This window comes from Alternaria rosae (assembly GCF_020736505.1).
Source record: "Alternaria rosae strain MPI-PUGE-AT-0040 chromosome Unknown BKA58scaffold_10, whole genome shotgun sequence".
NCBI lineage: Eukaryota > Fungi > Ascomycota > Dothideomycetes > Pleosporales > Pleosporaceae > Alternaria > Alternaria rosae.
Window position 1 is genome coordinate 1,077,441 of NW_025763579.1, and position 13,271 is coordinate 1,090,711.

The following is a 13,271-nucleotide window of genomic DNA, read 5'->3' on the forward strand; positions in this document are numbered from 1 at the left end:
CATTCGATGCAAGCTTACCCGACCAATGCTGACGGCGCACAAGGCTCCTTATTGCGTTGACTTTTGGCTATTGTAGTAGTAGACGCGTAGTCTTTGACATCACTTGAGAGCATAGTGTAGTAGGTCTTTTGCTCGCGCTTCACAACTAGTCGAGAGAAAACTGGGCATCAAAATGTACACGTAAAATTGGGATCAAAAACATATCTATCTCAAACCTTCGCCGCCGCTGTCAAGTACTGCTGACTATGCGGGTAGTCGATATACCCTTTCGGTGTCTTTGGAGTATAGAAAACAGAGCGGTCATACTTGACCAGTGGTACGCTCTCCTTGACGCGGAACACAAGATCGGGATTGGCAACGAAATATCTCCCAAACGCAATGATAACATCGTAGTCCTTGTACGTCTCATCAACGGTCTGCTTCGCCGAATCGGGCAGGAAACCACCTGCAAGCATGACTGGACTCGCATTGCCCCATTGTTCGACCATCCACTGTACGGTCTTCTGGCCTCCGCATTCAGAGTCGTCGTTTCCGGTAATACGGGCTTCGATCAGGTGGAGATAAGCCAGACCCAATTTCTTCAGCTCTTCAGTAAGATATTCGAAAGTCGGCTCGGGCTCATCCATTAGCATGCCGTTGAAGTCGCTGTAAGGGCTCAGGCGCATTGCGGTTCTTTGCACGCCGATAGCAGCGATGACGGCCTTGGTGACTTCAAGGTGGAATCGCGCGCGTTGCTCGATGCTTCCTCCCCAGCTATCCGTCCGTTGGTTGCAAGTCGTCTGGAGGAACTGATCCGGCAGATATCCATTAGCACCGTGGATCTCGACGCCGTCGAAACCCGCAGCAATCGCGTTCTTGGCTGCATTCGCATAGTCTGCTATGGTTTCCCAGATCATCTCTTCTGTCATCTCTACTGGCGTTCGGTCTTGAGGTGTGATAGGTACCGCGCTGGATGACACCAGTGTGATTCCTTCTGCGTCCAGCGCATCGGTCCTTGCGGCTCGGCCTTGATGCCAAAGTTGGCAGTATATCGCACATCCTTTGGCATGTACTGCTGACGTGATGTCTTTCCAGGAAGCGATGTGATCTTCTTGCCAGATTCCTGGAGCGTTTTGGGCGCCGATGGCGTTCCTGGAGATGATGGTTGCTTCGCTGACGATAAGGGTGCCTGGTACACATGCTCGTTGCTCATAGTACTCTGCGGTATCAGGTTAATATTGGTCCTTCATAGTGAAGGTGTCCAAGGTACCTCTGTTCATCGGTGTAGCTTTGTAGTCGTCGCCCATGCGGTATCGAGTCAACGGCGCCATAGCGACACGATGACCCAGCTTGACATCTCCAACTGTCAATGGTTGGAACAGTTTCGTCATTTTGGCAGTTGCGTTGATACACTAGTTAGAAGGCGAGGTAGAATCTGATCAGGCAGTTTCACAAGATCTGTATCTGGTCTACGATGTCAATACTTCGTTGCTGGTTGCAGCGTGTATGGCTGTGGTCTACCACGCATATTATGGCCATTGCCCAAGCCTGTTGATGGGTCGCCGTCGTCGTTATCGGCAACCCGTCCTTGGAATCCCCGCCTGACACATGGCACCTGTCAGTCTCAGCCGTGATGCCGAGAATTCGCCTGAATACCTTCAATGCCGTTTTCAGCGTTATGATCCGATATCGATACGAACAGCCATCGGCGAAGGGTCTAAGGGGCCGAACATGCGTCGGCTCAAAAAGTCCCGATGAGATGGCCCCGCACGTGCCCCGTTAAGACGACCCACTTGGCAGCCTCACCGTCATCGGCTTTCGTCCCATAATGCCACTTACGCCATCAAAGCGTGTAAGCGTTTCTGCCATGCGAGTGGGACCCTCAACTGTGACTGGCTGCTTTCGCAATTTCTCTGCGAGGAACACACCTCCCGACGATCTCGTAGCTGTCGACGGGCGTCATGGCAGGGCTCAGTCCCGCTCGGGCAGCCTCCCGGGGCTCCACGCCCAACTTCTACGCTAGCTACGACGTCTGGGATTGTTGGTCTTGTTCCAAATATACACATACGCAGAATCGCTATGTTTTTGAGGCTTGTAGCGACAGTGGAAGAATCCAATGATGCGGGAACATCAAACCCCCACTGATGAGATGGAATCGACGCACCCCATCAGAGAGAGCGATACATGCGTTGACCATACTCTCGTTGAGAAGCCATCCAGAGACGACAAACCATGCGATTCAGACATACCTACAACGAATACTCATGGCGCATCCCCTTCGCCCACCGTGAAAGAGGACGACGACGATGACAATAGCGACGCAGCATCCATTGGCGGCCAAAGGAACACCATGACATCGACACAACTTCGAATCGCAATCCCCGCACTATCAGTCTGTCTCTTCGTTTCATTCATCGACCAAACCAGCGTCTCAACAGCAACACCCGCGATCGCTGTGGATCTGAACACCGGAACTGCAACATCATGGATCGGTACATCGTTCCTAATCGCATCGACGGCGTTCCAGCTGATCAATGGCCGTTTGTCGGATATTTTTGGTCGCAAGAATCTCTTGCTGATCAGTCTTATGTTGATGGCTCTGGGCGACCTTGGGTGTGGCTTCGCGAAGACGGCAGTGCAGCTATTCGTTCTCCGTGCCATCGCTGGTATCGGAGGTGGCGGTATCAACAGTCTTGTCATGATCATCGTTAGCGATATCACAACGTTGCAGAATCGGGGCAAATACCAAGGTAAGGACCATTGCATATCAATCATCAAGCCGTGCTAATACTTCTATTCAGGATGGCTGGGTGCAGTAATTGCCTTGGGAAATGGTGCAGGACCTTTTCTCGGAGGTGCTATCGTTGAAGGTGCGACTTGGAGGTGGGTATTTTGGATAATACCCATCATGACTGTACCCACCTCCATGGTCATACTGTTCTTTTTGCCGCTCAAGCATCGTTCTGGAGACTACCTTGCAAAGGTCAAGAAGATTGACTACGGTGGCATGGTACTGAACATTGCATCCACGTTACTCCTGCTCATCCCCTTGTCAGGAGGTGGTGTGACGTATGCATGGGCGTCGCCCTTCTTCATCGCCTGCACTATCACCGGCGCAGTGCTAGGTGTACTATTCGTGCTTCACCAATGGAAACTCGTCGCTCTCCCGATCATGCCGCTTCGATTATACCGTGCACCACACTGTTGGGCATTATACCTACAGACGTTTCTCATCGGGCTTGCATACTTCGGAAATTTCTTCTACCTTCCGATCTACTTCCAATCAGTCCTCAGGTACTCGCCCCTGGTCTCAGGTGCTTTAATTTTACCAGTAGTTATCACGACGTCTTTCACTTCCATTGCATCTGGTCAGTACATGAACAGAGTCGCCAGCTACATGCACTGCATCCTGGCTGGATTTGCTCTCTGGACTCTTGGAAATGGCCTCACCCTACTATTCGACCGAGACACGGGTCTCGCCGTATTGATAGTCGTACTCATCATAGAGGGTGCCGGTATTGGTCTGACGCTTCAGCCAACGCTTGTGGGCATGTACGCCAATAGTCGTAATGAGGACCGCGCTGTAACAACTGGGTTACGAAACTTCATCCGCACTATCGGTGGTGCTTTTGGTCTTGTTATCTCGGGAGTTATCCTTTCGAATACGCTCAGCAGAGATTTGTCCAAGCAGCCCTTTGTCTCGGATACCCTGATGGCCCAGCTGACTTCCTCAACGTATGACCTCGATCAGTTTGGTCTCTCTCCAGGCCAGAAAGAAGAGGTTTTTGATACATATATGCTTGGTCTGCATTACATCTTCATCTTTTTCACAGTGTGCTCAGGTCTGGGTCTCGCTCTGACATTCTGGGTTGGAAACACCAGCTTGAAAGCGCCGAAAAAGCCGGACGAAGAAGGCGCGCAGGCGATAGTCTCGCAGAACGAACCTCAGCAACAAGTTATCCAGGGTCAAGAAGTCGCATCCGAAAGAGAGGTTTTTGATGAGAAAAGGCCAATAACAGGAGAGGCCGACGTAGAGCGCAACGTTCACACAAAATGAGCGGTCATACAGCACATCATCAGAGCTCACGGACATCTTCGCAAGATATTCGTTCGGGCCTTGTGGATATGTAAAAATTAAAAGTCTCGTAGACATAATTTATCAAAGTTTCGTAGCGTGCAGCATATTCACCCGAGGGGAGGGGAGGATCTCGTAGACAATAGCCATCAGACTGTTCAACTATCAAAGCAATCCATACGCAGCGCACGTATGAACCTTGATCTTGCACGTGAGTAGCATGCCCATGTATTCGTCCTCCTCGTACGCTGTCCTTATGGCCAAAGATCAACTGACCACGGGAGTGAAGCGCGACCATCGAATGTAGAACAGCGACTTCGGAACATGAATACAACATTACCCCGCAGCAAGACCCATCTCCCACTATCAACTTACTAGAGAATTGTCTCCAAATCAACCTGGTCTTCAATCCTTGGTATGCCAACTTAGGTAGGTCATTGCAGCCCCACAAAAGCCGGTCGTTATCGGCGACTTGAGATTGGCCTATCTATTGACGATCCCCCTCCAAGCCATGTTCTCCATACGGTTGCTTCCAAGCCGATAAACATTCATCCGTCTGATAACACCGCGGTGGGTCACAACCGGCCGCAGAAATGACATCGCATCGTGAGGCACGGCAGAGGATGGAAGATGGCCGATTACGTGAGGACGTCACGGATGAGATTGGCCGATAGCTAGGTAGGCGATGGAGATTGAGCGCCGCGACACGCTCCGCTGGTGATACATATATGTTGCATCGCAAGACTTGAGTATCTGCTACTTCAAATTTACCACATCTTCTGTAATCAAATCGAGCTTATCGTTTCCAAACACTACCATCATGCCTGAAGTTTACGCCGCACCACCCGACTACGCCTTCCCCCGTAACTTCAAGGGTTACGGCGAGAAGGGTCTCCAGGGCTTGAAGTGGCCCAACAATGCCAAAATCGCCGTATCTTTTGTCATCAACTATGAGGAAGTGAGTTCACATGCAATTCTATCTCAGATGCATAACTAACAAGCGGCAGGGTGGTGAGCGCTCAGTCATGAAAGGTGACGGAGTATCCGAGATAAATCTTCGCGAATATCCAGCCCAACACAGGATCAACGAGCGCGACTACAGCGGTGAATCAGAATTCGAATATGGCTCCCGCCGCGGCTGGTGGCGCATGTTCAAGCTCTTCAACAACTACAAGATGAAGTTCACCCTCTACGCCGTCGGCTCCGCCGTCGAAGAACAGCCAGAAGTCGTTACTCGATGTGTAGAAGAGGGCCACGATGTTGCTTCTCATGCCTACCGCTGGATTGACCACGCCAACCTTTCTGTCGAAGCTGAGAAGCAGCATATCAGAGATGGTATCACGTCGCTGAAGAAGCTCTCCGGCTATGCGCCAAAGGGATGGTACTATGGCCGCCCATCACCACAGAGCAGAGCGCTCATTCCACTCGTTTATGAGGAGATGGGAGAGGAGCTTCTTTGGGCCTCGGATTGCTACGCCGATGACCTGCCTTACTGGACCGACCTTCCCCAAGAGCGCAGCAGCGCAAACCCAAAGGGATGCTTGATGGTCCCTTACAGCTATGACTGCAATGACTTCAAATTCCACTGCCAAGGAACTGGTTTCCGCAGTACGGCTGCGTTCTACGAACACATGAAGAACTCATTCGATGTACTGTATGAGGAGGGTGAAGCTGGAGAGCCGAAGATGATGACTATTGGTCTGCACTGTCGCATTATTGGTAGGCCTGGACGATTCAAGGCGCTTCAGGACTTCGTCAAGTATATCTCCGAGAAGGAGGGTGTTTGGGTTGCGACTAGGACGCAAATAGCGGAGTCGTTCAGGGAGCAGTTCCCGTATAAGAAGGGCCAGCTCGCGTAGATAGGCAATCAAATCTGTTTCAACGTTAAACTCGAGGTCATTTGGGCACATGAGACTACAGTGGCTGGGACCTTTCAGGACTAAAGCCATGACATGGCCTATCTATATTCTCCAAAATTCCACTGACCGCCATCCATCATACCGCGGCTGTCCATCGACATTGCTGCATCCTGAATGGGGTCTACGCCGTAGAGGCCAGGTCCTTCGTACGCGTTCCAGCTCATCTCGGCCTGACCCTGACCAAAGCCGTCGAACCTCATCGCTGCAGATGCGGTGTCATCGCTTACCATCTCATTCCACATCCGCCAACCCTGCCACCCACCTGGCGCCTCTTCGTCCACTTCCATAAACGCCTCCTTTACAGCATCAGTAACCATGTGTGACATGGTAGGCTTGCTGCTCAGCGTTGGGTGCTGTGACGCCTGCTCGCGGCTATCTCGTCGGCTTCTTGGTGAAAGTCCTGCCATAGAAGGCTCCGCGTCCACGTCGAGCTGCAGCGGTCGCGACCCATTACCATGCATCATTGTAGTAGAGGCCGAGTTTACAACTGTCTTGAACAAACTTCCCGATAGTGCATCGAAGATGTCACGGTATTTGACGGCACCTGGCCACTTTTCGCCGAAGATAGTCAGGATCTGAGAACAGGCCCGTGTCGCCTCGAGAACGTCGTATGAGAAAAGGGATCGATCTCGCCAGATGCAGTACACCAGTGTCAGACCAGCTACAAAGCACGAATGTAGGGAGATCATCGTGTAGGTGAGCGTACGATTTTGGCTTAACCGCTTGTACGCATTACAGACACAAGCAGCAGAGCGTGCGCAAGTGAGGAAACGTATGTCCGACGTGTCCAGCGTTGGGAGGAAGACAGTGAAGAGATAGAGCATCGCTTTGTGATACTGAACGCCATAGAAGTCTCGGGCATCGAGATATGCGCTTTCGGGATCGTACATCCAAGTAATCTTGTTCCCATTCTTCGGTGTCTGTGGATATGTTTGTAGCCATTCGTCCAGGTCGTTCCGAATTGTAGCCATCTTCCGGTCAAGTTTGACCCGCTGCTCTGCCGTCCCATTGAAGACATCCCTATCAACGCGGAAGACTGTCTTATGAATCCGCGACTGGATCTGATCAAGCTTGATGATGTGTATGAAAGGCTCGATATTTGACCACTGGGGCCTGACCGAGTCTGGCTCCTCCGGATGCGTGAGTGTCCAGAACTCAGGACTAGTACTGGGAAACTTGAAGAGTCAGTTCGCGTATCATAACCTGCTTGGGTGACAAACCTCGACGTTGATATCTCGGTCAGCGATAGCAAAAGCTCTGCCGAGCACAATGCTAGTCACTCTATCAAGGCAGTAACATGCCCAGAACGCACGTCGTCGGATCTCAGCATCTCTTGCGTGCTCAGGGGAACCTACGACCTTCTTCTTACGGTGCAAGCCCATCTCAATGCAGACAGAGGTAGCATATCGGATCTGGGACCAGGCGCCTGCACCGTATGGAGATCTTTGACCGTGCACTCCAAGCAAAATGAGAAACTGTACGGTTGCGAGGTTATGCTGATCTAGGATGTAGTCCATTGGCTCGGTGGCTGCGACAAGATGACGCTCAGAATCCACCCCACACGGCTTCCGCGTCAACGACAGGAATCGAGCGGTAATGGCGTATATGAGATGGAAAATGCTGCGTTCGATGATAGTCAGGGCACCTCGAACGAACTGCTTGTCGAAGAGCCTCGTGTAGACTACACGGTCTAGCAATGGCCATCGTGTATGAATACGTTCGAAGAACACGTCAAATAGCATGCGCGCCTGCTGTCGATCTGGAAAATCCGCGACAGCCTCATCGGATTGAGTAGACTCGGGAGGCGCAGGAGGTCGCGAAGTTCCCGTAGCCTGGCACGACTGGTTCACTGGCTGAGTGGCTGCTCTCTTGCCAGAACTTCGGAAGATGGAGGACTGGATGATGCGAGCAATGGTAGCACCGGAGCTAGAGCCGACATAGTAAGGCTCCGAGGTTGTATCTGTGGTACCAGATGCACATAAAGAGAGATATGCAACGCCGTCGACGAGTGAGGTTCGATCCTCACCCTCAAAATCTTCAGAGAAGCAATCTTCTCGGGATTCGCGACGCGATGCACTAGACTGGGGGTGAAGAGCGAGAGCCGGCTCTTCAACGTTCACGGAGGACGTTCTTTGCAAAGTCTCTGGACCATTTTCATAATGGTCTTCTGCATGATCAGGAAGACGGGCCTCCAGAAAAGCGATCCGCTCTTCTAGGGCGTTGATATAGCTGAGAGGTCAGGAAACAATTCGTACGCATGCCAATGGCCGTGGGAAGAACCTACACAGACTTGCCGCCGGGGTACTGAGGACGAATAGTCCTTTCATATGCACAGGCTACGCCAGCTCGCTGGCAAGATCTGCATACTGGATGCGCACCGTCACACTACATAATTCTCAGCCAAGGTGCACGAAGCAACGTCCCACATGACGTACACGCTGCTTTCTCCGCTTGCATCTTTTGCAGGCCAAGGCCACTCGAGATTTTCTAGTTGCGGGACCTGGGTTTGAGGCGTTCGACTGAGCTTCCTTCGGAGAATTGGATGCGGGTACTGCGTCTGCGACCGTTCCCACACCCCGACCGGAGGGGCTTACGGGGCTCTCTGGGTAGGACTGCAACATGGCCTCGTCGTCAGGAGTATGGCGTTGATGCGACAGCCCTGCAGCTTACGGCTCTGATTCATACCGTTTGGCTCCATATTTCCCACGTGCGATAGTCCTGTTGAGGCCCAGGTGGGATGTGTGAGCCGACGTGTGTCTTATCGCATATTATCCACAACAGGCTAAGATGGCATGGGCCTCCAGTGGCTTTATCTCGGCTGCAACCATCCGACGCCTGGAGACCCCAAAGATTGCAAAGGAACTACGCCGTAACAAGCAACATATCGGAGGTCTACATCACACTCCTATCTCCACCCCTGTTCTTTATCGCACCGCTCACGCTGATGTCAGGCTTGGGAATGACTGATGCGCGCATGGCAACATGGCACATCGGCTAGAAAGTGCCCGAAGTGGCTTCGCCAGGAGCGTTGCCCTTGGTCAATCAGAGCCCGATGTGCGTACGATACGTGAACGATTTGGATTTGGCGTAATGTTCGATCGACATATGAGACAAGATGGTCCGCCGACGTGAAGAGGATTTGGAGGATTGACCACACCCAGTAGTCAACCAAACCGCACCATTACAGCACCATGGGGAAAGTCCAACTTCCGACCCGGGACCAGATCGCGGCACCCTTTCGCTCGAAAGAGGCCTTTGTCGATTTCATCAGGTCTCCCCAAGGCAACGAGGGTCATACCCCAATCGGCGACGAGAGATGGTCTAACAAAGATCTGGAGCCAACGCCTGTGGAACAGAGGACTTGGACCTGGTGAGGACCTTAACATAGTATGTCTTTGAGCTTTTACTGACCGATGAAGGTTCAATTTGCCTCTATACTGGTTCTCGAATCAGTTTTCCCTCGTTGGTTGGAATACTGGCTCCGCTCTTGTCACAGTCGGTCTCGTAAGCTACGTCGAAGCATACAAGCCGAATATGAGAACTAATTGCGTAAACAGACATGGCAACAATCCTTTGTATCAGCCTGCATTGGGTCTTTTCTAGCAGCAGTCGTAGTCGTCCTCATGGCTCGTCCAGGTGCCAAGTACCACATTGGATTTCCCGTGATTGCACGCTCAGTTATGGGTATGTACGGATCCTACTTCTTCGTCTTCATCCGAGCGATTGTATGCATCATCTGGTACGGAATTCAGTCCTTCTACGCCGGCAACATCCTCTCCGTTATGCTCCGTTGTATCTTCGGTAGCTCCTGGCAGAACTTCACGAACACACTCTCGCCCACCGCAAGTGTCACCTCAAAGCAGCTTTTGGCTTTCTTCATGGCCTGGCTAATGGAGTTTCCATTCATGTGGGTCCATCCCCGGCACATCCACTATATCTTCACCGTAAAGGGGTTCATCATGCCAGTTGCCGCTTTCGCTATCTTCGGTTGGTGCATGGCTAACGGTGGCGGACTCGGCGCTATGGACCTTGCTTCCAGCGAAGGCGAGCTTGCCGCATCGGTAACCCCTTTGGGATGGAGCATCATGGCCGGTATCAACACCATCTTCGGTTCGCTCTCGCCTATGTTGGTCAATCAGCCTGATCTTGCTCGTTACTGCAAGAAGCCTCGAGATGCTGGTGCGATTCAAGGTGTCAGCGTCTTCGTGTCCTCTATCATCGTTTTCTTCCTTGGCATGGCCTCAACGACTTCCATGCAGGCAGCATATGGTGTTGCCTACTGGAATATCTGGGATCTCTTCGAAGCCATCCTTGACCACCACTTCGGTGCCGGAGCGCGTGCAGGTATCTTCTTCGTTGCTTTGGCATTCTACTTCGGTGTCTTCGCCACAAATTTCGGAGCGAACTCAATTCCGTTCGGAAGTGATATGACTGGCCTTTTCCCCAAGTGGCTCACCATTCGCCGTGGACAAGTGCTCTGCGCCATTCTTGGTGTAGTCGTACAGCCATGGCAACTGATGAAGAACGCATCGGCCTTCTTGAGGTAAGTTTTCCAATAAGTTTCCCACTTACCATGCTAACAATGAATTAGTTTCTTGGGTTCTTACAACATCTTTATGGCCCCACTTTGCGCCGTTATCATTGTCGACTACTACATCGCGCGCAAAGGAAACATACATATACCATCGTGCTACGATGGCAAGAAGACGGGCCTCTACTGGTACTGGTCTGGTGTCAACTGGAGTGGTGTGGCAGCTTGGCTACTTGGTACAACTATGGGTATTCCTGGTCTTATCGGCCAGTACGAGCCACAGATCATTTCGGCGGCTGCCCAGAACATGTACCGCATGGGCTGGCTGCTGACTTTCTTCACCGCGGCGACGGTGTACTACGTCGTTACCTTCTTCGTCAAGCCACGCGTGTTTCCTGTCGGACGCGAGAGCACGCCGTTCCAGCGTGAATGGCTAGCCAATGACGGTCGCGAGGGTTTCTTTGACGGAGAGAGAGATGATGGAGTGATTTATGGCGCCTCAACGCCACCCATGACTGATGGAGGAGAAGATGTTGAGATCGGCGAGAAGTCACCAAAGGTCACCTTCTGAGCCCAGAGAAGCAATCTAGACTGTAACAGAATCGGAACTATGTACTCACATTGCTGTAATTGAAATTCGATAGACTTGAACAACATCTTACCAAGTTATTCTGACCTTCCGTTTTACCTCGCCACCGTAGCACAGACTCGGGAAATTTGATTGGGCGGCTGGACTTGTGAACTGTGGTTCATGTGTTTCTTAGACTGAACGGTTCCGATCGGAACCGACCTTCCGAAAAGGTGGGATGCCGTTATCGGCTCCAACCTATTAGTACAACCGGTATATCCTTGTCAGGCAAGTGTTTGGCTATCGCCTATGAGCGGGTCTGGACGGGACACGCAATTGCTGCCTATCACGATGCGGGCCTTTTGTCCCGACGGCATCGCTGACGCTGACGGGTCGCAGCCCAGTTGCCTTCGGTGTATGGACGAGTCTCCAATTCTACAGCTCCAAAGACCACGTCTCCAACACCCCTTCTTGAAATTGCAACCAACTTGAGAAAGCAAAACGGAAGCACGATCGAGCGTTTACACAAGAACGACTTCTACAATCGCCATTCCAAATCACACCATGAGCTCCGATCTTTATAGACTTACGGCCACCGAGATCTCGGCGAAGATCAAAGCGGGCGAGTACTCTGTCGAAGAATATGCAAAATCACTCCTTGGACGTATCGAAGCGCGTGACGAAGCTGTCCAAGCATGGGCATACCTCAATCCCGAATATGTTATCAAGCAGGCGAAAGCACTTGATGCCATTCCGCAAGCCGAGCGCGGTCCCCTGCATGGCGTCGCCATCGCTGTCAAAGATGTCATTTACACCAAGGGTGAGCTGCTGATACCACCCTCTCCTCCAACTTGATTAACCATAATAGAAATGCCCACGCAGTTTAACTCACCCATATATTCCAATGACGCGCCCCAAGTAGACGCTGGGTCCATAGCGATACTGCGTAAGAGCGGCGCACTCATCTTCGGCAAAACGACCACCACGGAGTTTGCTGCGACTACCACGGGCCCAAAGACACGGAACCCGCACGACTCAAAACGCACGCCTGGTGGCTCTTCATCCGGATCTGGTGCCGCAGTGGGTGACTGCCAGGCACCCATTGGTCTAGGAACCCAGACTGGTGGCAGCACTATCCGCCCCGGCTCATACAATGGCATCTATGCCCTCAAACCCACATGGAATTCCATTACTCGCGAAGGCCAGAAGATCTACTCTCTGATTCTGGACACATTGGGTCTTTATGCCCGCAGCGTGGCTGATCTAGAACTGCTCGCCGATACATTCGCCATCCACGACGATGCGCCACCTTCAAAAGACTTCACCGTGAAAGGCGCGAAATTCGCTCTCCTCAAAACTATGGTTTGGCCGAGCGTAGGCCCTGGCACCTCCACCGCACTTGACAAAGCGGTCTCACTACTTCGTGCGCACGGCGCCGAGGTTGAAGAAATCAGCTTACCAGATGACCTAAACGATCTTCCGGCGTGGCACGCGGCGGTACTCAACTCTGACGGCCGAACCGCGTTTCTGCCAGAATACACAGTGGCCAAGGATAAGATCTCGGAACAGCTCGTCGGCCATGTCGAGAACAGTGGAAAGATCTCGCGCAAAGCACAGCTTGAAGCTTTCGATAAGATCGCGGCAGCGAGACCGGTTGTAGATGAGATACTTGGTAGATACGCTGCGGTACTTACACCGAGTGTGCCAGACGAAGCGCCGCTAGGTATTGAGAAGACAGGCAGTGCGGCCTTTTGTTTGATCTGGACGGTAAGTCATATTGGAATATCCAGCCTAAGAGACCTTGACTAACGCTTCCATAGGCACTGCACACACCAGTAGTCAACGTTCCAGGCTTCAAAGGCGAGAACGGAATGCCAATCGGGGTATCGCTTGTTGCGCCTCGCTACCACGATAGACGGTTGCTCGCGGTCAGCAGCAAGGTCGGTGAAATCTTCGAAGCGGAAGGTGGATGGAAGCGCTCTGTGTAGCTCCATTGGAAATGAAACTAAATCGATTCGCTTAAGTTATCTGTCCTCGCTTCTTTGCAGACTCTCCTTAGTTGTGTGACGATGCGTACCCTGGTTCTCTTTACCAGACTGTTCCGCTTACTCATAGTCAAGTTCGTTCATATCTTCAATGAACCCCCAAACTCAACAATCGCAACATCTCTCGGCAATATCAACAATATAAAAACACACT

At 51.9% G+C, this 13,271-nt stretch overlaps 5 protein-coding genes across 5 annotated transcripts; 3 read left to right on the forward strand and 2 right to left on the reverse strand.

The window, feature by feature from the left end:
- Nucleotides 1-167: 167 nt before the first annotated feature.
- On the reverse strand, nucleotides 168-1,688 carry BKA58DRAFT_44470 (NADPH dehydrogenase 1). The gene is made up of 2 exons (XM_046174091.1): nucleotides 1,250-1,688; nucleotides 168-1,198 (listed from the first exon to the last, which is right to left on the reverse strand). The coding sequence occupies exons 1-2, from the start codon at nucleotides 1,368-1,370 to the stop codon at nucleotides 210-212; spliced, it is 1,110 nt and encodes a 369-aa protein (XP_046021441.1). The 5' UTR covers nucleotides 1,371-1,688; the 3' UTR covers nucleotides 168-209.
- A 113-nt stretch (nucleotides 1,689-1,801) lies between these two features.
- Nucleotides 1,802-4,235, forward strand: BKA58DRAFT_346298 (major facilitator superfamily domain-containing protein). Its single transcript, XM_046168425.1, has 2 exons — nucleotides 1,802-2,729; nucleotides 2,781-4,235. Exons 1-2 carry the CDS (start codon nucleotides 2,096-2,098, stop codon nucleotides 4,034-4,036), a joined length of 1,890 nt encoding a protein of 629 aa, XP_046021442.1. The 5' UTR covers nucleotides 1,802-2,095; the 3' UTR covers nucleotides 4,037-4,235.
- A 344-nt stretch (nucleotides 4,236-4,579) lies between these two features.
- Nucleotides 4,580-5,940, forward strand: BKA58DRAFT_472794 (chitin deacetylase 1). The gene is made up of 2 exons (XM_046175294.1): nucleotides 4,580-5,012; nucleotides 5,062-5,940. Exons 1-2 carry the CDS (start codon nucleotides 4,875-4,877, stop codon nucleotides 5,911-5,913), a joined length of 990 nt encoding a protein of 329 aa, XP_046021443.1. The 5' UTR covers nucleotides 4,580-4,874; the 3' UTR covers nucleotides 5,914-5,940.
- BKA58DRAFT_368369 (fungal-specific transcription factor domain-containing protein) lies at nucleotides 5,935-8,697 on the reverse strand. Its single transcript, XM_046168940.1, has 4 exons — nucleotides 8,409-8,697; nucleotides 8,258-8,358; nucleotides 7,194-8,202; nucleotides 5,935-7,148 (listed from the first exon to the last, which is right to left on the reverse strand). The coding sequence occupies exons 1-4, from the start codon at nucleotides 8,592-8,594 to the stop codon at nucleotides 6,012-6,014; spliced, it is 2,433 nt and encodes an 810-aa protein (XP_046021444.1). The 5' UTR covers nucleotides 8,595-8,697; the 3' UTR covers nucleotides 5,935-6,011.
- A 467-nt stretch (nucleotides 8,698-9,164) lies between these two features.
- BKA58DRAFT_414374 (amidase signature domain-containing protein) lies at nucleotides 9,165-13,060 on the forward strand (the record flags this gene model as incomplete). Its single annotated transcript, XM_046172481.1, has 7 exons — nucleotides 9,165-9,343; nucleotides 9,393-9,477; nucleotides 9,531-10,516; nucleotides 10,565-11,053; nucleotides 11,642-11,892; nucleotides 11,941-12,839; nucleotides 12,893-13,060. 7 exons carry the CDS (start codon nucleotides 9,165-9,167, stop codon nucleotides 13,058-13,060), a joined length of 3,057 nt encoding a protein of 1,018 aa, XP_046021445.1.
- Nucleotides 13,061-13,271: the final 211 nt, after the last annotated feature.

Excerpts from the sequence above, each read along its gene's own strand:
- BKA58DRAFT_44470 (XM_046174091.1), bottom strand. The coding sequence starts at position 1,370 with ATGACGAAACTGTTCCAACCATTGACAGTTGGAGATGTCAAGCTGGGT. Across the intron at positions 1,199-1,249 it reads AGCTACACCGATGAACAGAG|AGTACTATGAGCAACGAGCA; the intron begins GTACCTTGGACA and ends CTGATACCGCAG.
- BKA58DRAFT_346298 (XM_046168425.1), top strand. The coding sequence starts at position 2,096 with ATGATGCGGGAACATCAAACCCCCACTGATGAGATGGAATCGACGCAC. Across the intron at positions 2,730-2,780 it reads GAATCGGGGCAAATACCAAG|GATGGCTGGGTGCAGTAATT; the intron begins GTAAGGACCATT and ends ACTTCTATTCAG.
- BKA58DRAFT_472794 (XM_046175294.1), top strand. The coding sequence starts at position 4,875 with ATGCCTGAAGTTTACGCCGCACCACCCGACTACGCCTTCCCCCGTAAC. Across the intron at positions 5,013-5,061 it reads TTGTCATCAACTATGAGGAA|GGTGGTGAGCGCTCAGTCAT; the intron begins GTGAGTTCACAT and ends AACAAGCGGCAG.
- BKA58DRAFT_368369 (XM_046168940.1), bottom strand. The coding sequence starts at position 8,594 with ATGTTGCAGTCCTACCCAGAGAGCCCCGTAAGCCCCTCCGGTCGGGGT. Across the intron at positions 8,359-8,408 it reads GCAAGCGGAGAAAGCAGCGT|TGTGACGGTGCGCATCCAGT; the intron begins GTACGTCATGTG and ends AGAATTATGTAG. Across the intron at positions 7,149-7,193 it reads ACCGAGATATCAACGTCGAG|TTTCCCAGTACTAGTCCTGA; the intron begins GTTTGTCACCCA and ends TGACTCTTCAAG.